This window comes from Falco punctatus, assembly GCF_963210335.1.
Source record: "Falco punctatus genome assembly, chromosome: 3".
Classification (NCBI taxonomy): domain Eukaryota; kingdom Metazoa; phylum Chordata; class Aves; order Falconiformes; family Falconidae; genus Falco; species Falco punctatus.
Window position 1 is genome coordinate 72,753,769 of NC_137582.1, and position 25,795 is coordinate 72,779,563.

General features: G+C 39.1%; 1 protein-coding gene across 5 annotated transcripts in view; it reads right to left on the reverse strand.

The window, feature by feature from the left end:
- Positions 1 to 25,795, reverse strand: part of GABBR2 (gamma-aminobutyric acid type B receptor subunit 2) — a 502,330-nt gene that overhangs the window by 466,657 nt on the left and 9,878 nt on the right. The window contains exon 1 of one of the 5 annotated variants that reach the window (XM_080378576.1): positions 19,593 to 24,631. The exons of 3 other annotated variants lie outside the window; for them this stretch is intronic. In XM_080378576.1, coding sequence (XP_080234702.1) covers positions 19,593 to 19,622 — 30 coding nt within the window. In that variant the 5' untranslated portion in view covers positions 19,623 to 24,631. Of the gene's footprint in view, positions 1 to 1,567; positions 24,632 to 25,795 lie in introns of those variants that run through there. One more of the 5 variants, XM_080378577.1, reaches the window with a different exon arrangement.

Sequence of the window (25,795 nt, forward strand, 5' to 3'; positions counted from 1 at the left end):
CCGACCCATCAGCACTACTCCTAAATAACATGGTGAAACCCTTTTTTAGGGTCTTTCAAATCCTAAGACCCATGGTATGGCCCTTCCTTGACTGGCGTGCTTAATCAGAAGCTTACCCTGAAAAGTTCTGAGGAAAAAATTCATTTACACATCCTTTATTCTGGCTAACATTTCCAGACCTATCCAGGCATGTCTCAGAGGTCCCTGTTCTTGCAAAGCAGCCCCTAACAGCGCTCCAGACCTTCTTCTTTCTTAGGGAAAACACCCAAAGTCCTGACAGCATTCTCTAATCAAGCTTTTGCCTCAACTTGGTACCGCCCTATGGTTTGTTTTAACACCACTGCAGGAATGCCCAAGAACTGGTTTTCCATTCATCTCTAGAGGCAGCAGTCCAGACACGTATTAACTTGTGTCAGCCACTGCAAGGGTTACAGACTCATTTATTTAGTGCATTTGTTTATCAAAAGTATAAATTGTATGAAAGAAACAAGAAAAAACAATAATGCTATAGATGATTTGGTTGTAACATTGAAAAAAAAGAACAAACTTGCTGGTCAAAATGTCGTCTTTGGTCTACTTCTCACTCTGATGCAGTGTCTCAATTTAAAAGTATGTTCTTGATTATGAAGTCATTTATACTAGTGCCTTGTTACACCTATGAAGATAAACAAATATATTTGTTAATGTATGTAGATTACACTGATGCATACATTTTATTCCATTAAAAAGCTAGCAGCTGGATAGATTGCTGCAGTGCTAATGGAAGCACGCTGTTCCTTCCTCTTCCCAGTTTCTTAGTTCTAGCAGGAATCTCTCATTTGACCTTGGGCAAGGCATTTAAATTCTTTGTGCCTGTGTTTTCTCATCTGTAAAATTAAGGCTATAATGTCTACCTACTTCACAAGAGGGACAGTGTTAAATTTAATGTATTAATGTTTTAAAGTGTTTTCAGACAGCTGGATCAAAACCACTACAGAATGTAGGTTATTATTAAAGTATGCTTCACTGAATTAATGCTGTTGCGTTACTGTATCTGATTAAATAAGGAAAAATATTCAAGTGACACCTCCTGGATTTTTTTTTCCAAAGGATGAAACTGATGTTCTTTCACCAGCCCACAGATGGACCTGAAGGTTTATTTTGGAGAAAGAAAGAAGGCAAGGAAATGTGGTAGTCAACAGAAGTGAAAGAGTCCTGCGGAGTGGATGATTATGAGGGCATTTAAAGCAATTGCAAGGCAGAGCAGAAGGCAACCGCGCTTTGTGCCCCACTGTGACCCATCAGTCTCTGGTAGCAATACAGTCTCTGTTCATCTCCGTGCCAGTGGGACAGGAACACCCTCTCTGTACCATCACATTAACTGCTGCATTTGGCCTCCGCTCAGAGTAATGAAGTGCAAGATTTGTAGCCTGGAGTCACTTTCTGGTGGAGCCAACCAGCTCTCAGGCACAGTTCAGATATTCTTTGAGTCTGTTCAGTCACGGCAGCTAATCCATTTATGATGAACGTGGCATATTAAAGTGTCAGTTATAAAAAGGGGGATTATTTGCAGGAGAGTTGTTCATACCTGATGCCTCTCCTACATCTCCTCTTGACCTGATGCGCAGATGCCTGGTCTTGTCCTGTGATCTCACATCAGGATCTTGTTGTGTGGGGGGAAGGGGAAGGAGTGTTTGGAGCAAGAGCTGCAGGAAGATGAGAAGGGTTTTTGACAGCATGTTGAGTTGGATGTTGTACTGGTGTTGATGCCGCTGGTCCCAATGCCATCAAGGCATTTCTTGTGGATGACAAGGAATCTAGGAAAGTAGTGATTAACATGCATATCAGTGTGATTGACAAGCTATGTTGTCTGCTTTGTGCTAATGTATTGCATGGATAACACCTAGACATATCAGAATCAGCATATAGATTTAGAGTACAGACTTAAATCAGAAATATTTAGCATATTTCCCAGTAAATGAATAAAAACTGTTTGATGCATCTATCTGCTCAATAGACTGTGGAGATCAGATTCAGTGTGGTGAGGGAGTGTTTTCGCCTTGCAGGGTACAAATGGATAGTAGGGAACCTTACTTCAGATTGCAGAAAGACAAATTCACTTGTTTTCCCATTCCTCCATCCCCAATTTATCACTCCAAAGGCAAGAAAAAAATAAGTACAACATTAGGTTTGATAACCTTCTGATAGTAGTGTGCTATTAAATATACACAAATCAGGGAGCTTGAAAAAATACAAGCAGGGAGCATATCATCTACCATCCAAATCTGCCAAGAAGACTGAAATGGAGGTTGCAAAGTCTAAGGTTGCATATATTTTATGTCTTTTCTGACACCATGCTGCATACATCAAAGTACCCATTCTCTTTTTTTTTTTTTTTCTTTCTTATCAGATCTGCAGAGAGGCTAGACTACATGTTTTATTACTACACCAGTCAAAGATCACATAGCTTTCTGAACAACAATGACGCTACTTCGATTTCTTAAGAAAAGTCTGTGGGACATGAAAACTTACCACAGAATCAGTGATGTCACTTCAGTCTGTTTGAATCCCTGCAGAATTGCTGCTGTGTAAAATGTTTGCAGTATCTTCTAGGATTAATTCTACTTTCTGCTGGTATTACACACTAAACACCCCTTAATTTTCCTCTCTTCACCAAGGCGCATGTAAGCCTTTCACAATGACTTTGCTTTTTGTTCTCCGCCTCATATTTCATAAAATCTAAGTTAGGTGCCTGAAGCTGATTTCATAATGACATCTCTTTTATTTATTTGCTTATTTGGCTGACTGGTAATTTTTAAATAAGTCTCTGGTATAACTCTAACACATGATCATCCAGAATCAGCCTCCTGCTGCCAAAAATTATCTGTCTCTTTTGATTGAAAGATCAGCCACTTCCTTTGGCATTTTTATTCCAAAGGTTAGCTCTGAATCCTCTACCAGCAGCAAAGACGTAACGTTTTGCTGTCTGTTACACATGGAATAGAAAACTTCTGCATGTAACTTCTATCAGACGATTAGGTGTAAGGATCTGAATGACGATACTACTGAGAGGTAAGCATGAAATTGTATATTGTCAGAATATCCTCAACTAGGAGATCAATACCTGATCAGTACTGCAGCAAAACAGTTTTCTTCCACCTCTAATTTCAGTGACACCGTATCTCCTAATATTTATAACTCTATCTTACAATAAGGCTGGCTGGAGGAACAATGATGTGATTTATGTGTGAAAACCATTTACCCAAAATAAACTACAGTAAAGTATGCTTAAAAGTATAATTTAAAACTACCATTGTCATGAGAAGATAAAGTACATAGATTTGTATTTCATTTAGGAATAGTGCAACAGCCAATAATTCCAGTAATATTTTGAGTGACTGATTCAGTAGGCTGTTGCAGGGCAGTGGCGCAGTTTAAGTAGCAAGCTAATTTCCTGATACTATTTTTATGCACAGAATAGAAAAACTTCGAGACAATTATTTGGCTAATTACGAGGTCAAGGTGAAATGGCACTGTGTGAAAGAAAAGGTATAGAGAAGGAAAGCAAAAACTAGATAGAACAAGCAGATACAGTGAAAAGTAAGGATACCAAGTCATAAGCAGAGTGAGAACGTGGGAGGTTGCTGACAGAGGCAAAAGGAACAGGAGATGCAGAAAAGATGATCACCCTATAAACAGACATAAGCGTAGCCCCCTACTGTGGACTTTTTTTTTTTTCATGATCTAGAAATGAACGGTTTTGAGACATTTCCATGTTTCACTACACCTGGCATGATAAAAACCTACTATATGTAATACTTTCAGTTCCACAGGTTGAAAGGTCTGTTCCATATTTCTTATCTTCTTCCTAGCTGTTTCACAACAAAAAAGGAGAGGGAACATGGCCTTGTTTTTCTGTATGATGCACCAGGTACATTTATACCCCTGGCATTTCCCTTCCTTTGGCAGCTCCCCCACAGAACACCCTGTGCGTGGAGAATATAGAAGCAGCAGGACAGAGATTCACAGCAATCAAAAACCTCCTGTGTATCTGAAGCCAAGATAAAATCTCCAGCACTAAAGCTAAAAAACAATTTCAGTGACATCTGGCAGAATTTGCCAGATGTTAATATGTGAATTCATGCACGGTAAGACAGGAAGAAAAGCAGATCTTCATTGAATGAGCTGTACCACACTGAAGAACTGAGAAAAAGTGGCAGAAATGAGTCCTAAAAGAGATAAGCAAAGAAAAAAGTAGCAAGCCCTTCATATGACCATTTCTCAAACACACTTTATATTTAAGTGAATGTTACAGGTCCCTGTTCTTACCAGATGACTTCTTCTTGTAAGATTTTGATGCATTTAAGGTAAGAGATCTTGACTATAAAAATACAAAATAAATAAAAATATTTATTCATAAAGATTTAGGGATGTGTTACAGCCGATGTAAATATGTGACAATTGGTGTAGAAAGAACTGATGGTCCCAAACCCTCTCTGATCATTTTTGTTAAAATAAGTCCCCTTGTCAGTAATGAACAAAGATATATTGAACCCTTTACCTAAAACTGAGGGAAACTGCCAAATTAAGTCACATGCATCAAAGACCTAAAGACAAGTAAGGAAAGTATTTATTAAATTTGGCCACTGCTAAAGCTGGAACTCTGCACTTGTCTGTATTAAATTGTACCTATCTTTCCAGATCATTTTTCTGATTCCTCTAATTCCACCTGCCAGCTAGCACCAAGGAAAAAGCTTCAACACAAATTTATAGATCCTGTCCTGAACTTCTGTGCAGCTGTCAGATAGGAAGAACATGTTGCATTTTTATTTTTAGATTCCAACAGAAATGTTCACAGGTTATAACCCCAAGTTTGCCTGCTTCTTCCTTTCAAAAGGATTTAAAATATATTAGTCTAAAATAGTCAATTCACTTCAATGGCTATGGAAGTCCTACTGCAAAAGCAACTTGAAGCTACAGGATACCACCAAAAGTCAGTTACCGGACCTGTAACATATGGAGACTGCAATAAAGAAACAAAGCAGCCACCATTCCCACAGACTCTGTTTTGGACCGGCATTCAACAAACAGGGTACATCCATGGGTTTCAGGCTCTGGTCACACCAGCAGAATCCCCTTCACACGATACTGTGTGTGTTTTGTGTCTCATTGATACACCCCTGTCTGACTCTCCAAACACTGCCCGCGCAGGTTCCTACCAGACTTGTGTAATCCCATTATGAAGTCCTTATCCTGCAGTGCCCCACAAAAGAAGTGTCAGATCCCACCTGGGATTATACCAGATGATGGCATCACCAGTGCCATCTGTGAAGAACTGTACAACACTGTAGGCTTCTGTGACCTATGAGAAAGCCCACAGGAGTATTCACCCAAGCCACTGCTTGCAAACCGACACATGCTGGTATTGTAGCCCCCCTGTACAGAGGAACTGAACCGTACCCATCTGATGATTCAGGATGATGGAGAGTTTGACAGCTGCTTCTTCCCAAGACTACATGTTGCTGCTACTACTCCTACTCCTACTCCTGCTATTACTGCCAGAAACAATAAATATGTAAGAACAATCTCCCTATATATTGTTTCAGATTTAGAACAACCCTGACTTCCAGACTGGAGACTCTTCTATAATAACCAGAAAAGTTCTTTTCTCTTTTTTTTCTTATAAAATACCTTGTTTTCAAATAATAAAGTTTTTTCCACAGTTTTTTTCCTGATGTATGTTAAAAATTCTGCCCTAAAAACATTTGGAGCCTCATGATGAGTAACTGTGATTCTACCACTGTTAATCTTACATAGAGACTGACATTTGAGTCAAGTTTAATGTAACAGATGAACCCAACTGCTGACTGGTTCCAGTTATGTTAAAATGATCAGTTACTTGTAAAAGCTGCAAAACAATTACCTCCTTGGCAGGCTGAGGAACTAACCCCACACTGAAACGCAGAACTCTTCTCAGGTTGCTTGCTTTGTTGGGGAGACCTTTCCATCTGCCTGTTATTACAAGAACTTCTTTATCTCCCAGATGACTTGCAACAGTGCAGGGGCAGTGAACAATTCACTCATTTACTTCACTGTGCTTTTGCAAAACATTTATGGCAAAATGCAGGTTTTTCTCATAACTCATTAATATCAATCCATTTTCATGTCTCCTGTTCTTATAGAACCCAAATTATGTATGGATTATAAGAATCTAATGTCCCTCCTTGTATTCATTTCACTATGCACTTTTCTCCCTTGTCTTCCCATTTGTTTAGGTGTTGGGGTTTTTTAAGCTCTACTATTTCACATTACTAAGACTTTGCAAATTTTAAGCTGGAAGGTGAATGGAGTAACAACAACATGCTTAAGTGAAATATTCAATACTTAGCAATTCCAATTATCTTTCAGGTTTCCTATTCAATAGTACAACTAGGTAACCTCACTCTTGGTTTCTATACAGTAGTTTTCACCACAGACTAAGCAGGAAATTATTAGTTTGCCAATACTTCAGATACCCAGATATTCCTGAAATTCCTTCAGTTCTTTCCACTCAAGTTCAACTTAGCTTATCTTGCTACACAATCACAGAACCACAGAACCATGAGGTTGAAAGGGACCTATGGGGATCATCTAGTCCAACCCCGCTGCTCAAAGCAGGGTCAGAAGAACCAAGTTGTCCAGGGCTGCGTCCAACTGTGTTTCGAGTATGGCCAAGGATGGAGACTATACAACAGCTCTGGGTAGCCTGTTCCCGTGTTCAACCACTCTCACAGCAAAATAAAAAAAAATCTTATATTCAGATAGAATTTTCTGTGTAACAGCTTATGGCCATTGCCTCTTGTCTTCTCAATGGGAATGAATGAGAAGAGTCTAGCTGTTTGTTCTCTAAACCCTTCCATCAGACATTTATAAACATTGACAGGTTTTCCCTTGACCCTTCTCTTCTCCAGGCTAAGTAATCCTAGCTCCCTCAGCTTCTCCACACACGAGAGATGCTTATCATCCTTGTCGCCCGTGGCTGGACTTGTTCCAGTAAGTCCATATCTCTGCTGTACTGGGGTACCCAGAACTGGCACTCCAGATGTGGCCTCACTAGTGCTGAGTAGACAAGAGCAATCACCTCCCTTGACCCATCAGCAGCACTCTTTGTAATGCAGCCACCCCAGGAGGCTGTTGGCTGCCTTTGCTGCAAGGGCACATTGCTGGCTCATGGTCAGCTTGCTGTCCACCAGGATCCCTAAGGCCTTTTCTGGAACGCTGCTTTCTAGCTGGTCAGTCCCACTGTGTACTGGTGCCTGGTGTTATTGCTCCCTGGGGGAAGGACTTTGCAATTCCATTTGCTGAACTTCCCAAGATTCTTGTCTGCCATTTCTCCAGTCTGTCAAGATCCTTCTAGCACACTCATCTGGTATAACAGCCATTTATCCCCAGTTTTGTATCATCTGCAGGCTTGCTGAGGCTACAGTCTGTCCCATCATCCTGATCAATAATTAAAAGGTTTAGCAATACTGGCCCCGGTATTGAGGCTTGGGGTACACCACTAGTGACTGATCTCCAGTTAGACTTTGTGCTGGTGATGACTACGCTCTGAGCCTGTCAGTTCAGACAGCTTTCAGTCCACCTCACTGTCCACTTCATTAGCCCATAGTTCATCAGCATGTGAGCTCTCTGATCACTTGTGTTGTAGGAATTTATCACCAATGCCCTCCAGAAACATCCTGAGCTGCTTGTACCCTTCTGTGTTGTACCTTCAGCAGACATGAGTGCTGCAAGCCGCCTATGAGATGAAGAGATGGTAGCTCAGTATAGTAGCTGCACTTTACCTTCATACTAGTGATTCACCAAGTATCATCTGTTTTGCCTTCGCTTACACATAGTATTTCAAAACTAAATTTTACAAAAAATTTTGTACATCATGTGCTCCAACCACTTAACCACTTTGGTAACCCTCCGCTGGACTCACGCCATTATGTCAATGTCTTATACCCAAGAGCCCCAGATTGGTTCCTTTCAACCCAATTTTGTTGAGTTCCCTCTGTATAGAGCCCTGCCTCCAGTCATCAACAACTCTTCCAATCATATTTTTCTAGTATTAGCTGTTACAGATATTCAAAAGTCATGAGTCAGGCTCCAAGCTATCATGAAGCGGAACCTAATCATAATAAATTTTTATTGTTTATTTGCCTTTTGATTTCTGAATGCATTCTTATTACCTTTTCAAGTTTTACTCTGCAACCACACAAGAGACTGCAAGTCTATTTTTAAATGAAAGCATTAGAGTGGCTTCCTGACCATTCATCACACCACCTTCCTCACTGCTTCCACCACTCACTTCAGAGCTCTCTGCTACGTGGGTTTTTTCTTGCATGCTATGGAAAGGCTCCAAGACAGCAGCTCCATTTCAAGGACACAGAGTTTTCCCACATTTCCTTATGCTCTAAAAAAGCCATGTTTGGGCAATCCTGAGTCAAAAAAAGGAAAGGATGATCTGGGGCAACTTTTACATGAAATAGGAATGAAAGCAGCAATTTTATATATCAGTTCAAAAAAATTAGAGGAACTGGTACAGGACAGAACTGTCTGGGTGTGACTCTCCTGGGCATTATGCATTGGGGAATACAAGAAGTGGACTGGCTAACACTCAGATAAGACAGGCAATACAGAGAATCTATGTGGGTACTCCAGTGAAACTAGAAACCACGGTCATGGGGTTCTACGTGTGATGTCTGGGCCAATTAATATTTAATTAACCCAAGAAAAATGCAACAGTAAAAAAAAAAAAAAAAAAAAAGACAATTTGGTGCCTTTTTTTTTTTTTTTTCAGAGAACTTAGTTGAGTAAATCTCCTGGAATGTGATACCTGGGATTGACCTCCTTTTTCAAATCAGGCAGCATGGGGCTTCAATCAGATCCACATTGCACAAGGGTCTTTTCTCACTGAAGCATCTGCAGGCCTCTGACCAGCCTCATCACCCATCTCTGAAACCCTTCTATTACTCCTGTACTCATATTTATCATGGAGTACAGCTCATGTATAGATTTATCACTGGTTTATCTAATGTCTGTTTAATACTGTATCCACATTTTTCTATTTCATATTTTATGCATTGCACTTTAATTTCAATGAATTTGCTTTCCTGATGCATCTGCCAATTGAGTGGAAATTTTAATTGAAAACTAAACTTGAACTCACTTAGAATATTTGAAATTTAGCATATCATCTTATATTATCTCACCAAATTAATTATATATGATTACATATGTGTGACAGGATAGTCTGAACTGTGGCTGAAGTACCACAGTGATGATAAACAACAAATTGCTAAGTTTGGGAAAGCTGATTATGATTAGACTGTCAAAGGATCAGTGTCAGAACAGTCCTGTTTAACATTTTAATTTTTATATGGAAGGAATAAACAACTGGTTAATTTGCTGGAAATTTGCTGATGCTATTAAACTGGGTGCTACTGAGAATACTAACGAAGACAAAGAAATAATAGCAAGGAACTTAGTTTAGAAATATGTTTTGAAAATAACAAAAGACATTAAATTTTCAAAGCTGTAAAATCCTTAATTAGCAAAAGCATCCTGCAAAATTAAGATATTCAATAACAAAAACAAATCTGAACACAGTGCTAGAAGCAGCACTGGAAGCAGAAAATTAGACAAACACAAAATCTGCATATTAGGTTACATAGGCAGATGCTGGGAGGTAGCAGTCCTTCAGGTGCAAAGATGTATTTCCATTAAAGGGTTTAATTCTCAGACTCTAAATGGATGATCTCTCATGTAAAAACCTAGGTGGTATCCAGGCATTTCAATACCACAAACACAGGCTTGAAGGTATTTCCTGGATTAAGAGATCATTCATGAACAGGAAGGAGTAAGAAAACCATAAATACACAACTAAACAAAAGGAGCTAATCAACAAGCAAATGATCTTCATGCATCTGAACAGTAAAAACAACAAATGGCTATCTATATGCCCGGATACATAGTGCAATTCATTTGACCAAATGTAGATAGTTATGCTAACTATATAGGTTAGACAGTGGAAAGAAACAGACTCTTCTAGAACAGGATTCATCTCATTTTAAAGCATACACCTAAATGTCTTGACTATAAAGGCTGACCAGCTCAGACACACATATCTAAAAATAGGTGTGATGAATCAGATATCATCTTTGTATCCATCATCACTTATCTCAGTTCAGTTCAGCTTTGATGGGTGCTATCCATACATACACATCCCACTTATGGATCAGGTCTTAAGAAGGAAGAGGAAGTATTTAGGAACTTTATAATGCTAAACTAGCAGTACATAGATAAAAGTAAGAATGACAGTATTCTCAATAACAATCAAGGCAGAAAGCCCTACAAGTTAAGTGTATTAGAAAGTAGTTGTTTAAATAAGTAGTAACGGGAGCTTTAGAAATACCGTAATTTCAAATTATGCAATCTTATTAGTAGTTCTCTTCCAGAGATTTGAAGAAATGTCTATAAACCGTAAGAGCTCTTATACAGGAGAGATGAAACATGAAGGAAGAAAAATGTCATTTTGATTTTGTATTCAGAACTAGCCACAACCCCACATCTTCTCCTATAGTACTACATAGGTACACATGTTTACACATATAGGCTTTTTAGTAAGCTTAAAGTCAAAGTACCCAACGTGTCTATCGTATCATTTCTGTTGAGAGAATTGCATATTTATATATGCAATGTTCTGTAAATAAAGATTAACAAACTTTCACTGATACAAGAAACACTGTGAAATCTTAAAATATCCTCATTTTCTCATGCTAATCAGTTATTATGTTATCAGGGAGATGGGTTTCAAATTTCTCTCAATCAGTATACAGAGAAGACAGTATGATCTTAAATCTAACAGAGACAGAATTATATATTACAACTGAAATATGAAATCAGCAAAGTTTAACCAGAAATAAATAATATGTGAAATTGCCTATTGGTAAAACTTTGCAAAAGATGCAGTAAATTCTTCACCCTTGGAAGACTCCGACTAAAAATTGCACATCTTTCAAAAAGATAAATTACAGTTCTGAGGGAGACTGGTAAAGCTGACATAGGAATCACTTGATGGATAGAGGAAATGGTCCATGGAAGTTCAGGCTAATGAAGTCAAGATTACTGTATTTCACAAACTAATCTACTCGCAGGTTTTGATCAAGTTAGGACAGACAGCAGTAACAACAAAAATTAGAAACTAAGAACTAGCAGTTCTTTTATAAGCACAACAAAATTACTAACACTTCTACCACCATGCCTATCACTGCCAACATTACTGTATTAAAAATATTACTGATAAACCAATATCTACCTGCAAGTATCCTTTTCCCAGCCCACATGTTTCATTTTGCTTTTCTGTCATCTGGTTTTCCTCTTCTGTTTGGTATGTAGGTTGTGCTACAAAGGAGAGGCATTTCTCATGTTTTCGCAAACAGAAAATTCTCTATACGACCTCTTAATAAATAGATCTTAGTCCCAAGGATAAAGGCTTGGTACTTCACTTGGCTTAGAAGTATGCCTGTATTATAGCACCACTATGACTTCAGTTAGCAGGACACCACACTTAAGACAAATGACCCTCTGACTTTTATATCTCACTGCATTTCTAACCACTCCACAGTTTAAATGTCTTACTTTATTAATACTGTTTTCCAAGTTTTGTGGAGAGAAGTTTACACTGAAGTTCATCCTTCTGGCTGTGGATGTGGTTTCTGTCTATGCAGACTTAAAGATCAGACCTTTTTAAGACACCTTGACCTTGTCAGGATTCAGTAAAACAGTCTTTCGTGTAAATGAGAATTGGATCAAGAGTCTTTTTCCCATTGTAATACAAGCACCTACACAACTGATTGTATCAGTAAAATTTTACTAATTTAATAGGTACCACATAAATATTGTAAACCAATTCCAGCTACCTGTCAGTTTTTCTTGTGAGTTTTCTTATATATTGAGGAATTCCTGTTTCTGTTAGTGTTGGTTCAGAATTGGAACATCATTAGAACAAAACAGTGAATGCAATTCAACATCCCTCCCTTCACAGTAAAAATGAACACATATTTAATTGGGCAGCATTTAATCACAAAACTGAGAAAAAAATCACAAAAACCTCATGAATTTCCTTAAATAATGCATTTAATAACATTTTCAGAAAAATCTTCCATTCCACCTGCAATCCATGAAATATATTGTTATGGCAAAGTACTGTAGTAATATTGGATCCACCCAGCAACAAGAAGCCAATTCCAAACAAAAATGTGAATAAAAATCATTTCTCTCATCTTTCTGTTGCTAAATACCTCTGGAGTTAACACCCCTCACTACAGCTTCAAACCCTACCTCTTCAAATATAGCACTGTTCAAAACATTTGGGTCTTTGAATATCTTGTGGTTTAGATGATACCAAAGCATGCACTCCTAAAGGATGCCTGTGCTTGGAAACTGCTCATAAGATATTAGGGCAACACCTTTTTCTGTTTCTTCTCTTTTTAAAACCCCATGGAACGCTGACTTCCTCTTCACAACATTTCATCAGCCTCCTGTTGATGACTCCTCTCTCTTGGATCCCTGCCTCTCCTGCTTACTGTAGGCAGATGAGATGTCACAGAGCACTCAAGAGTCAGTGGTCATGGGCAGGAGAAAGGAGCTTGGAGCAGTAAGGATGTGAGCCCAGATAACGCCTATGTTAACAGCAAGCAAGACAATCCCTGCAGTGGTAAAATAGGGCAAGAGCCACAGACAGAGGAAACAGACAGCAGGACTAAATACTTTGACTATGGTAGACATAGAAGATTTGGAGAATCACCAGAAAAACTGGCTATGAAGAGCCTCAGAGAACAGTGCTTCATTCCTTTTTTTACTGCAGATTCCTTCTGTATGTTTAAAATATTTAATATGCCTCTGTGTCAAACAAGAAAATGCTTTTAGTGATATGGTGTCAGATGGTATCTGAAATAGATAGATGGCACCTGAACGTGAAAAACATTTTTATTTTAAAAGATTGTCTGTGCAAAATAAATAAATAAATTAATTACCTTTAAGTGTGATGCAAAACCAAAATGTTTAATCTTTCAGTGGAACTACTCAAATCAGACAAGTGGTCTGACCACCTTTTACTTTGAAAGAAACCTTGGTTTACTTCTCCTGACACTGTATGAGTTGTCCAGCAGTTCACCATTCTCAGAGCAGTTTGTCAGGCTGCCACACTTTAGCCTAATTGCAAATGATCCAGAACTTCAATTATTTTTTTTTTTAGTTCCTTGCCTTCAGAAGGAAAACAGGTCCCTGCATTGCATTGTTTTATCAGTGCTTTACTGTGAAACCTAAGAAAATTGCAAGATGTGTCTGAGAATGACAGCAGAATGGAGGCATTACTGGTGATATTTCTTTAGAGGCTGACTGCACAAGTCACAAATCAAAATCGTGTAATTTGCTCCAAGAACAATAGTATTCACCAGAGATCTGGGTTCATTGAAACACAACACACCAGCATAAAAACCTGAACTGAAGTTGCCCTAAATGAAGTGTAAAATGCACTATTTTTTCCAGAATGTGATTATTCTGATAGATCTCCATTTTCATTTTACAATGCAAAAAGAGGCATTTTATGAAACCTTCACAATAAACATTACAAAATATATATCTGTGTAGAATATCACACAAGCAAAACATCCACGAGGAGACTATAAGCAGGGAGGTGCAGAACAGGAGAAAGTGATTTTGTGAAGAATTTTGCAAGGGGTTTTGATGCTATTAGAAATAGAAAATCACAAACATTGTATTTCTCTATGAAAAAGAATTCTGGAAATAATCCATTTTGTGTTGACTGAGATGATTAACCTTCATAAAAAGAGTAATTTAAATTTTTACTCTTTTTTATTTTGAATTTTCATGTGTGATCTAGTTCAAAACTCTCTACCACCTCAACTGAAATTAATTTTGAAAGGCAAATGTAAGTGCATGTAATTTCAAAAGTTATGTCAAGACTGTCTAAACTATCCTTCCTTTGGCTTTTGAAATTAAGGCTTGGTGATAGCAATGCGATTTTGTGATAGCAACTGTGATTTTGAAAGAAATTGTGCTCTGCATGAATAGTTCTCCTCACAATTTTCTCCTTATACAAGAGTTAAAAGAGTTAAAAGCGAGACCAGAGCGCAGGATATGTTTCCCCAGCATCACAAAATACAATCTATGAAGAAGCTGTGAATGGGGAGGCATACCCACACCATAGTCATGCCCTTCATCAGCTCCAGTGAGTGGTGGCCTGGGTGCCCACGGGAGTGGCATGGAGGAGCTTCCCGCTCTTCACTCCTGGCCGCAGTGCTGCCACCACCCCAGCTCCCAGCACACGGTATGGCTTTGCTGACCTGGTTTCCAGGTTTTCTGGCTAGACACGAGAGACCAAAGAAGGAGATTTTGTAACAGACAAAGATGAAGAGGGGGTGGTGGGAAGTGAGTTCTCTCGACCATATGCTGCAATCCCACTGAAAGACAGAGGTGATGGAAAAGGCATTGTTACTACATCTTTTTACATTAAAATTCTCACAGACACCTAGGGTAGGCTCTAGCTGACGCAATACAGATCTCCACGTAGGAGACATCTACATCTATACTAACCAGCCGAGGCTCCCTTTGTACTTCACAGAGAGAACTAAGCTTTCTCTAGGAAACAAGTCTTTTTATCTTAAAATAGTCACCTAAAATAGGTCAGATTAATTTCTCCACATAGAAGTGCCTACTTCTTGACAGTACAGGAAACCCCGCCACACTAGCTGAAGGGAGATATCCCCAGCTCATACCTCCAAACCCAGGTCAGATGAAGCCCTGTCTCAGCACAGCCCTTTTGCCCTGGACATGGCTGGAAGCACCCCTGGCTTCACAGCACCAGACCCCTCTCCTGAGTTGTCAGCCCCCAGTGGATTCACCAACTGACTCCTCTGCTCAGACTCCTTATGGCTCAGAAGCAGCAACAGGAAAACAAAAAATGCCAAGCACAAGTCATTTTTCTCACATCAGATGTCTGCCTATACACCATCCATATGTATAAGGCACATTATACCAAGCAACTTCAAAGGCCTGAAATAAATGGAGACACTGAAGAGATAGAGTAAAAAGATAGAATTACATCAATGAATAAAGAGTGAGTCCTTTGGGGCCAAAACATAAGAACTACATTTTTTTTTGCTATATGAGAATTAGCTCAAATAACATTTAGAAAGGGTTAACATAAGGCAACTGTTGTGTAGCCTTTGTACATCTCTGAACTTCTGCTGCACTGAAAAGTCAAACAGAATAAAACTGAAACTGGGTATCTTTTGTGGCAGTTCACAAGAATAGCTTGTAAGGAATTTACCCAGGCTCATCTACTTATTCCTTTTCTTAAATACATGATTTAGAAAACAAAGAGCTATTGCCAGGAATCATAATAAAGACTTCCTGGAGGAAAAAAATATAGATAACAGAACACCTTTTCTTCTTGTTTTCAGTTAGACAGTTCTAATAATAGGGGTAGTGATATGGCAGTTTAAGAAAGCTAAAATTAGCATTTGACAAGTATTTTATGGTTCACAATGTTCATGCCTACGATACTGTATTGAGAAACTATTCTCTAAGAGGCAAAATAAAATACCTTGCTCATGTGAATGTTAGATGTCAAGAACTGACTTACCAAACACATGGCCTTGTAATAACTTCCTGGGACACCAATTTACACAAGTTTCCAAAATGTCAAGTCTTTACCAAATGTGAATGACATGACGCTTCTGTTTCCTATGCCTGTCCTGGCAGGTGGTCTCATAGAGCATCTCAGAAAACATGAATGTACAAGAAGGATTTACAGATCATACATAATGATCTGCATATGCAGTTGCACACAAGAAAACCAACAGCTATTTTTTCTTGTTTATGAAATAATACTCTAATAGATGATGTTGTATGTTAATGCCATTGCAAAATGTCTATTTTTTTACTTGCTTTTTAACAGAAATTCCTATACATGTACAATCCAAAAAACCTCAGTTTACTGCATCTTGAGCTTGAAGCAGAATTTTTTTTCCTGTTTAGGTAGGATAAGAAAACAAGCACACCTTGAAATTTTCACTGTAGAAATAATTTGCTTATCAATGTCACTTTCAGTGACTGTTCCACTGCTGTTTTGTGGTTGGTTTCTTTTTTATTCATCACATAAAGGGTATGCCTTAAATAAGCCAACACACAGCTATCGTGTTACTGTGTCATTCCATTAGAAATGAGCCAGTTTATTCCCAAAGAAAAGACAACAACCAGCCTTTAAGTCAGACTGGGACATGTTGTATCATCCCTGTCAGAGATGATACACATTAGGATAGACTCAGCCAGGTGTCAACAAGCAATCTGAGTGCAAATCAACACTACTCAGAAAATCCCAGTGGTAGTTAGGTCTATTTGTATGCCTAAGCCAAGTCCCAGTTACAGCACATGAACATTTCCTGTTAACATCGTCACTAATCAAAGCACTGGCTTTACAGTCCTTGTATTGGCTACTTACTCATAGAAAACTAGGTAATAACAGAAGAATAGCTTTGAAGGACAAAATTATTGTTCTTTATCCAGCAGTATAACTATTTTTAGATTTGCCTAAGTCTGTAAGAATCCATCAACCTGGTCACCCTGAGGATGGCACGAAAGGCGAGCCTCTAGATGTCAGTCATACGGTGAAAGACAGAAATAAAGTGATACACAGACAGATCAATTATACCTGGCTGCCTACCCCCATGGGTAAAAACCTCAAGGGCATAATTTTCACCACTACACCAAAAAGCTGCTCCGTGGTTGGATTCACAAATCTGCAGAAGTAGTTCTTCTGCTTTCCCACACGCTTTGTCCAACACTTCAAGGATTAGGGCTCTCTACAAAACCCAAGTTCAGCGCTGCTTCAGCTGGAGGGGGGAAACACATCACACCCCTCTCCAGGATATGGCTGCTTGGGGTGGCTTAAAGCGAGAGGCATACCAGGCCTGTTAACACTGTCCTTCTGGTATAAATAAATAAACATTACAGACACAGATGTACTCTTTGAGGGATAAGCAGCCAACTACCAAACTGGAAGATCATTTTCACTCACTAGCTCTTCATTCTCAGTGAATGTTTAAGCATCTTTTTATGTGAAAGTGCTACATTATGACTGTTCAAGGGATTCCCACTTCCAAGGAATTGACAACACAGTAATTAGGAAACGCACATGAAATCATAGGAGACCTGAAAGAAATCAGTCAAAGAAAGCATTCAGTTCTCAGCTCAGTGCTAAAGCCACCAAGTTATAAAGTACACTGCTGAAGAAAGCTTTCCCAAAGGCTCCTGCTGAAACAGCTTCATTTAATACAAAGAACTCAGACAGTTGTTGCAAGAGTGCTTCCTATGCCTCATAGTTACCATTTGCATTCTGGAGTAGTGACAGCTTAATTAGTTGAAATAAAACAGTACCAAAGCAAAAGACTGAGAACCATCCCCAAAACACCCTCCGTGCAGTAGGGCAGTGCTCTCTCATGGGAGGCAGAGGATGTGGATTCAGAACCCAGGGGCACAGGACAGAGTACAGCCCTGCTCCCCTGTGCTCATGAATGAAGCTACAACACTGTTGAAGCCCTGTGTAAGACCACATATTGGGTGAAGTGATCTCTTTCCATTTCTTACTTCAGCAAAAGCAACACAAACATTTTTGGATGTAACTCTTCCTAGTTAACTATGCCAAAAAGTCAGTTATATGTCCCACTCACTCCTGAAAGATCTCACATCCAAAAAGCCAAGTATCTGTATTTTCTACTTAAAAGAAAATTAATTGAAAGGTTGTATAAGGTCACATACGACACATCTGGGCTCACAACATTAATAAACCGAGGCACATCAATATTGTCCCTGACAAACTATTAAATTCAAGGACCTCTGTAGCTTGTCTATAATCAGTATTTAAAACTCAAGAATGTGTGCTTTACTCTCAGAACCAGGAAGAAAAATCAGAAATCTTAATGCCCCACATTTTGTTAATCCCTGACAAGCCACCATGACATGCCTTTTCCAGGGGTTGTTTCAAAAAGAGAATTATGGATTACTTCAGTATTTCAATTCAAATTGTAGAGGTCAGTGCAACAGAGCTGACATTCTGCAGTTCAAATCTATTGAACATTTATGTGAGGAAAAATATTTTGGAGTTGCTCCTAGAACTGGAAACTATGCAAACACAACTAACGAACAACCACCTACACACCCCCAGCCCAAATGAAACAGGATTAAAAGCACTGAATCTGAGAAAATACCAGTAGGTTTTAATTGCTGATCACTTAAACTCACATCTACACTTTTCAGTTATTTAAGCTGCACATCTTAACCTTTTTACATGAGAAATTAAGACATATGCATTTCTCAGGACTGCATATAATTACATTTCCAGTTGGAAATTATAAACAAATAAATAAAATAGTCAATTGTATTTAAAATAATTTACAAGCAAGAATGTTCTCAATGAGTATATGCAGTTGATAGATTTGTGTTACATTATTAACCATGGAAGATCTCCTCAAGTAACTTTATCGCATATGGAATGATGTTTGTTATATGTAAAGCACTTCAAAAATTATACATAAGTGCTTATGAACCAAATGCACAATTAAAATTACATTAGAATTTCTCCCTTGGATAATTTTCTAGAGCATCAAAAGAAGACATATAATACCTTCTTCCCATTACATAATGCAGTGCAACTGTTATTGGTGTAATAATGTCAAATTTTAATAACTTAATCATTACAGTATAGTCCATGTTTAAAGGTTTATAGATAAGCAAATATATTGAGATGCACTACTTTGCAACTTCAAAATATTAAGCAGTTTACTACTATATATGGAGCCTGTATGCACATATGCCTGTAAATGCATATGAGGAGTCTGAGAGCATCTGCTCCACAACACGCCTCCAATGCTGGAGACATAAGTTCAAACCAGTGAAAATCTCTTTAAGAACAGGTTTACAGTTCCAGATCACCCAGATATGTGAGTCCCTCCTCTTAATTTTGTCACTGTTATTTTGGCCAGCCTGAAAGACAGGCCTTAGAAATTAATTGTCTTGATTTAATTTCTGCACAGAAGATAAAGAGCTATCTGAGTCCTACAAGAAAAAGTAAAACCCACAGCTTTTCTCAAATTTGAAAGTATTATGATGAAAGATACTAATACTCTTTATATCTAGCTACTGAGAACCCCCACCTCTTGAATCAGCTCTTAATTTTTCCCCAAACCAGCAAGCAAGGCTTTATAAAAACAAACACCCTGCCGTGATGGCGCAGCACCGACCTCTCTCCTACTCACGCAGAAGTAGAAGGCGGCAATCTATAGAGCTGTCACCAGAGAAAGCAGGAAGAGCAAGACACAGAACAGAATGCAGAACAGAGCAACTCAGCAAGCCATGGATCTGGGGAACGCTTTCTGGGTACCTCAGAAACCCAGAGAGCCATAGGTGTTTCCCATCCCTCCTAATTCCCACGCTCTTTATTCCTACTTCTAGAACCAGCAGGGAATGATTCCACTGCAAGATCACTGTCACAGTCAGGCACCCACCTGAGAGCCCAAACTCTTCCAGAAAGCCATGTTCACAGTATTTTGGCAGAGCCACCAGGGAAGGATTCAGTCACAAGCTTCCAAAACTGTGCTCACAAAGGAGGCCCAAACGTTAACACAGCTCTACACCTACATCCATTTACCTGCGTGTCGTGGAATGATACTTGGAGTTCATAGTTCTTCAACATCCACGAATGCTTGTATAAATGTTTCAAGGCTAAATGGATGGCGGGCAACACGCCTGCCGTTAGGTTTGTCCGATCAATCAGGCAGCTGGTGGGTGAAAGCCCGAGAAGGGGGAGGCGGGTGCGATCCAGTTCCTCAGAGCACCTGATTATTAGTAACACAAACAGCTCCAGTATGTCTAGTTTCCAGTTCCAGAAAACCATCTTTGTTGGTGCGTATCTCTTTCTTCCTTCCTTTCCCCTGCAGCCCACGTCCCTGAAGAGCAGGCCTTAGATCCCCTGGTTGCCCGACATTTTGCAGCTTTCCTTTGCTTCAGTCAGCTGTGTCCCTCTAAGAAAGGAGCTAATTGTTATTAAAGGATAAAGACCTCTCTACGGCTGGCTTTCCAATTTGGACAGTAATCCAGCTCACAGCAGTGCTGTGAATCAATACTTCACAAGAATAATCTCTAGACAAATTGCTCTGCCAAGTCTAATTTTAAACATGTGTCATTTTAAACATTTCTATAGCAGAAATATTCATCCATAGGTGAAAAATTGATAAACAAACTAGTATGACTCCTTTGAAAATAGATATTCTAGGGACTGATGGAAGTGATTGCATACTGAACTCGTATTTGCAGCAACCTGTACACTGTTGGGTCAGAAGACTGCTTTCGTCTGTTTTATCTTGAACAGATCACATTTTCAACTGGCTTCATACAGACCAAACAGGGAACATGCAGTCTTGAGCTTTGATATTTCATGCACTTCTAGTGCAAAAGCTGCATCAGCTCTAAGCTGTATATCCTCTGCCTGACTCTGCTTTTCTCAGAAGCCCTGAAAAGCAATGCTAGTTGTGAGCATATACAGAATCCAAGCCTGTTCCTCCCATGTACAAGCGTTTGACAGGCATTTCACATATTGTTGTAGCTAGCTAAGTAATTTCATCACACTATTTGCAGTTTTTCAAGTAATATGCCAGGCTACAGATTGGAACAGGTGCTGCGCATGCAGAAATGCAGAGAAAATAGTAATGCTGGAGATGCAGGAAAATCAAAACTGACCAGGGTGAGAAGGGAACATAAACAGGACCATCACACCAGAGAAGAGCCTGAACCTCTGTCCCCTGGCACTAGCAGTTTACTTCACCCCTCAGGCAAGCACCATCCTCCCTGCTCCCTTCACAGCAGCAATGTCACTCTTATGGTGTAAGCAGACACCTGGGTGATCCCTTCCCTCCCTTCAAGCAGCCGGCTCTCCCCATGCACAGAAAGCCCCCTACACCTACTGGAATGCTATCAAAGGCAAGGGAGGGAAACGCAAGAGCCAAGCCCAGGGACAGGGAGATGAGGAACATCTAGCCTGGGAGATGCCTGTTCAAGAAGAAAAAAGCTCCAACTTTCAGCACAGTGTCATTACACATGCAGCTGAATAGCAAATTGTTTTGCCATCTTGTGGAAATTCAAAAGATTTCAAAAGAAACACCCTGTACCAAGCTGGGATGGAAACCCAAAACCTCAAAGGTTTTCATGACTCAATAACCTGAAAGGAAAACAAATGGAAGGGCTCACAGGCAGAAGTTTAATTTGGTATAAATCAAATTTGAAATTACATGTTCAGAGCTTGGCAATTTATTTTGTGAATAGTTGACATTTCAAAACAAAGTATTAGTTTGCTGCAGAAAGTAAGGGTGTTTTTTTAATTTTAATTTTCAAAATACAGTTTCCAGGTCAATACATTATTCTGAAACTGACATGAACTAAAAAGCTTCTACAGAAAATCTCCAAATAAAGTCTAATTATAAACATTCTAATTTATAATTACAATCTGTATATTGCATAACATGAGGGCATGGGAGTAAATAGATAAATAAAAGTAAAAGAGCAAAATAATATTGAGTAAAGAAGCAATAAATGTCTGCCTTGGGCCCAGCAAACAGCCCCAAGCAGGAGATACGCTCAATTTATTACTAACCGTCCACAGTGCCTCGTCTGCCAACTCACTTGTGCAACTGGGTGGGCAAGAAGAGAGCCCAATCAATTATTATTCCCCTCCATGCATTCTTGGACACAAATACAAGGGGAAATAGAAATACCTGATGCATAACCCTTGCTTTTCTTCATCACCATTGCCTATAGTCAGAAAGCAGCAAGACTGTATGGAGCCCTTCATGGCGGGCAGGAGGTACTGTTTTTCTTCCTGTACAAGGCTATGACCAAATCAAACGCAGCAGGGTCAAAATTTGTTATGGAACTCCCTATACTGATAAATTTAGCACATCAGCTAGGCACAATGCTAGTAGGAAGCACATTCCAGTAGCACAGTCCAGCATAGCAACAATTTAACACAATGACTTAATAGGTATTTTCTGATGCTTAGTCTTATGATTCTATAATGTGATTACCGAAAACATATTTTTAAACATCTTTTAAACTCAGGATGAAATTCTTCCATGAGCAGAGGGCCAGTGTAGGCCAAGATGTTGCTTAAATCCCATTTAATACCTTTCTTAGAGGCTTAAACAGGATTTTGTTGATGAATAGTCCTTGAACCAGCCTTCTTTACCAGCATTATTTCAGCATTGACTACACTAAAGGAGAGGAGAGGGGGCAAGTGGGAGGTACTCACATTGCCAAACCTCAGCAGCTAAGGTGCTCTGCACTGCTCTTCTTCTTATGCCCAAATCTTTTCATCAACTAAGTGGGAACATGGGGCTCCACGAGTCATAGCTTTGGCTCACATTTAGGGAACAAAAAAATGTGGTTTGAATATCCAGTATCCTCTTTTGTGTTCAGAAACCAAATATGCCACCACACCTCATTCAACCCGCATTGCCCAACCCAATGGCTTTAAATTCATGAGAGACCAATGGTGTATCAGAGGCTATGAAATAATTTTCAGCATCATATGGATGGACATACATTTTAAGGACATATATTGCAGAGAGCACCACCTCATTCTGTAGATATATGACTGACTTCAACCTAGATCAATTTTTTTTTCTCCTTATGCTACTTTTGGGTCTCCTCAGCATTGCTGCATTTAACCCATGCCTGGCAAAGGAACAAACACGATCATGTACTCGTGCAGCCTCGTGTTACTTGCTTCCTTAAAATCTGCTATCTGACAGAAGCATTCACCTATGTAACCAGATGACTGTTTCTTACATCGTATCTTTATGGCTAATTGATCCTGTAACACCTGTGTCAAAACATGCCCATATGTTTTCATTTTGATGAAAAAAAAGCCATGTTTGCCATGCATGTGACTGATCATACAGATACAATTTTCAGGTTTAAAATAACATCTCCTGAGGCTTAATGCCTACAAAAGCAGATTGGTATGCCCATCACACATTTGAAGACAGTGTCTTTCAACTCAGTTTACTCAACAGCCTCAGAATTTACTACCACAACATAAAAATTGTGAAATCTTGATCGGATAAATCAACTCACTGCATCTTATACGTATTTCTCAGACGTGAAGCTAAATTCCCACAATTATTTGAAATAGTACTAATTTTGAAATTTGACTTCAGTGTCAGAAAATGAAGACCATTTCGTTTTAAACCCTGCCTTCAGCACTATTTTGGGAGTCTTTACCAAAGATAAATAATTGTTCTTCAGCACAGTAAGGATCACTATAGCTTTTGCAAGAGCTAGCTGAAAGCCTTAGGACAGAACTGGTGACCAGATGACTCACTGTTGGCATCTCCTTTGTGAGATCTGCACAAACTGAGTAATTTTCAGAGAGGGAAACTGTAGGAGGAAATTGTGCTCCCTCATAGATGCACTGTCTCTGAGAACTTAAAAAAGCAAAATACCCACCAAACACCTGGCATAAACCTATTGCCTATAGCCAATACTTTCCAAAGGCAAAAGGAGAAATCTTTCCTGTGTTGTCCTCCTTACCACATTATCCTCTGCCTTTATAGCATTTTAAATTGAGTTCTCAATCCCATGATCAGTATTTCTGAACCATAAATCACTTAAAGAGTTATTAGTTCATGTAAAAGGTTGACTATAGACTGTATTAACTGTGTTAAAGGCTGACTATATATTTAAGCCGTATGTCACCTCAGACATCCCACACAAAACTTCCTCCGCCTTGAGTAACACCCATTAACATTTATAGGATGTTCTAACCCCAGCCTCAAACGTTAGTTTTTTTCAAAGTAGGTTATCATTCATTCTTCTTGTCCCACGTGTCTCTGCCCTTGCTGCTTAATCACTCAGTGTAATTAGAGTACAGAGCATTCACACATCCTAAGAAACCTTAGTAATATATTGGAAAACATTATGATTTATTTTGGATGGCAACTCCTGTTCTTATGTCAAGACCAAGCCTCTCCCTACGCCAAGAGCAGCTTCAATATCGAGGCACTATTATCTCCTCTAATATATCCCAGCTTTTTAAGTAGCTGGCTATTCAGCTAAAATTATTTATCTCCCAGAGCACCACCCAAATGACCAGGCTACTAATACTTCCAACTGCCCTGCCAAGCAAGACTGACCAGATTGACTTCTAGCTACCGAGATTCATCTGGAAAAGGCCAATGAAAATTCATTTTTGCCACAAATTCTAGTGTCTCACTTTTCATATGTAGCCTGAAAATCTCATCTCTGCTTCTTTTCCCTCTTCCTCAGCATTGCAGCACAAAGATCAAATTCATTTCCTCCATTCTGAACAGAAGGCTTGAAGAAAAGAGATAAAATTACTAGTATATACAGCATTGGTGAGATTATTTCTGAAGCAACAGATCAAATTCTAGTGGCAGCACTTTGAGAATGAAGATGACAAGCTGTAAAAGATTCAGAAGAAAGCAGAAAGCCACAGGAATGCATTTGCCTTCCACCTCCGGGGCCGGGGGGGGGGGGGGGGGGCGGGCCTTGGTCAACGAAAACACATTCTAACTTCCAGCAAATTATCCCCTTTAAAAGAAATAACCTTTAATAGATCAGTTAAAAAGAGCTGTTTGCTGCTCTAACTCCACCAAGGGCTTCTGCTGACATTGAGATAACACCTCCTGGTACCCACGACTGACATAATTGTGGCAACTGTACAGACCTGCCTTGAGTAACAAGGCCCTAGGGACATATGTCACTCCTTTTGTTTATATCATACAAGCTGTCATTTTTGCCAAGATCAAACATACCATTTCCATATATATGTTAATTACAAAAAAACCCTTATTTTTTAAATAGCTGTTGTTTTAAAAAATACCTGCACCTTGCATATTTCTCAGCAACAAGATCTTTGAGATGCAATAATCCAATTCTAAAGGATATTTAATTCTGATAATGCTGAAACCAATCCTGAAAGGATCTGTATCCCAAAGGCTGAACAAAATCAGCATTTTATTCCACCAGGCAATTTGAAACTTTAAAGCAAGCAACTATGAATGCCTTTGTTCTTAATTAAAAGTGGCAATTCTAGGTCTCCTCCTCATAGAAGCACGTTGCATTTTCATAGGTGGGCTGGCTTGCTAAAGTGCTGAGCATTCAGCAATTCCCACTGATGTTGACAGAAAATGCAAATCACTTGGTGCTTTTGCAAAGCAAATCTTTGGTTCAGGGACCTAACTTGAAACATTATTTTTTTTAAAAAAAAAAAAAAAGCAGCTGATACCATTAGCATTCTTCACAGCAGGAAATTAGGAGCAGAGGGGAGCTTGGCTAAATTTAAAGATCTGGAATGCAAAGCTTTTTGTATCACTTTCTGCATAGTAGTATCTATTGCTATTTAACTTATTTTACTACATTGCATAATGTCTTCCTGCCACTAGCACATCCCTCCAGATTAGATTATCACCAACAACATGGAATTGGTCCCGCTTATAATTTTTAGAATGGGAGAAAATGGAAGGGAAAAAAGAGGAAGTTGGCTCTCTATCTCAGTCAGCCTCCTGTAAATTATTAATACTTGGAGCTCTCCGAATTCACAGGTGAGAAGGGAAAGCAAAACCCAAAGTGCTTTTACAGAACCTTGAAATTATATAAAAGACCCCAAAGAAATGCAGAGTTCATTATTTTTATA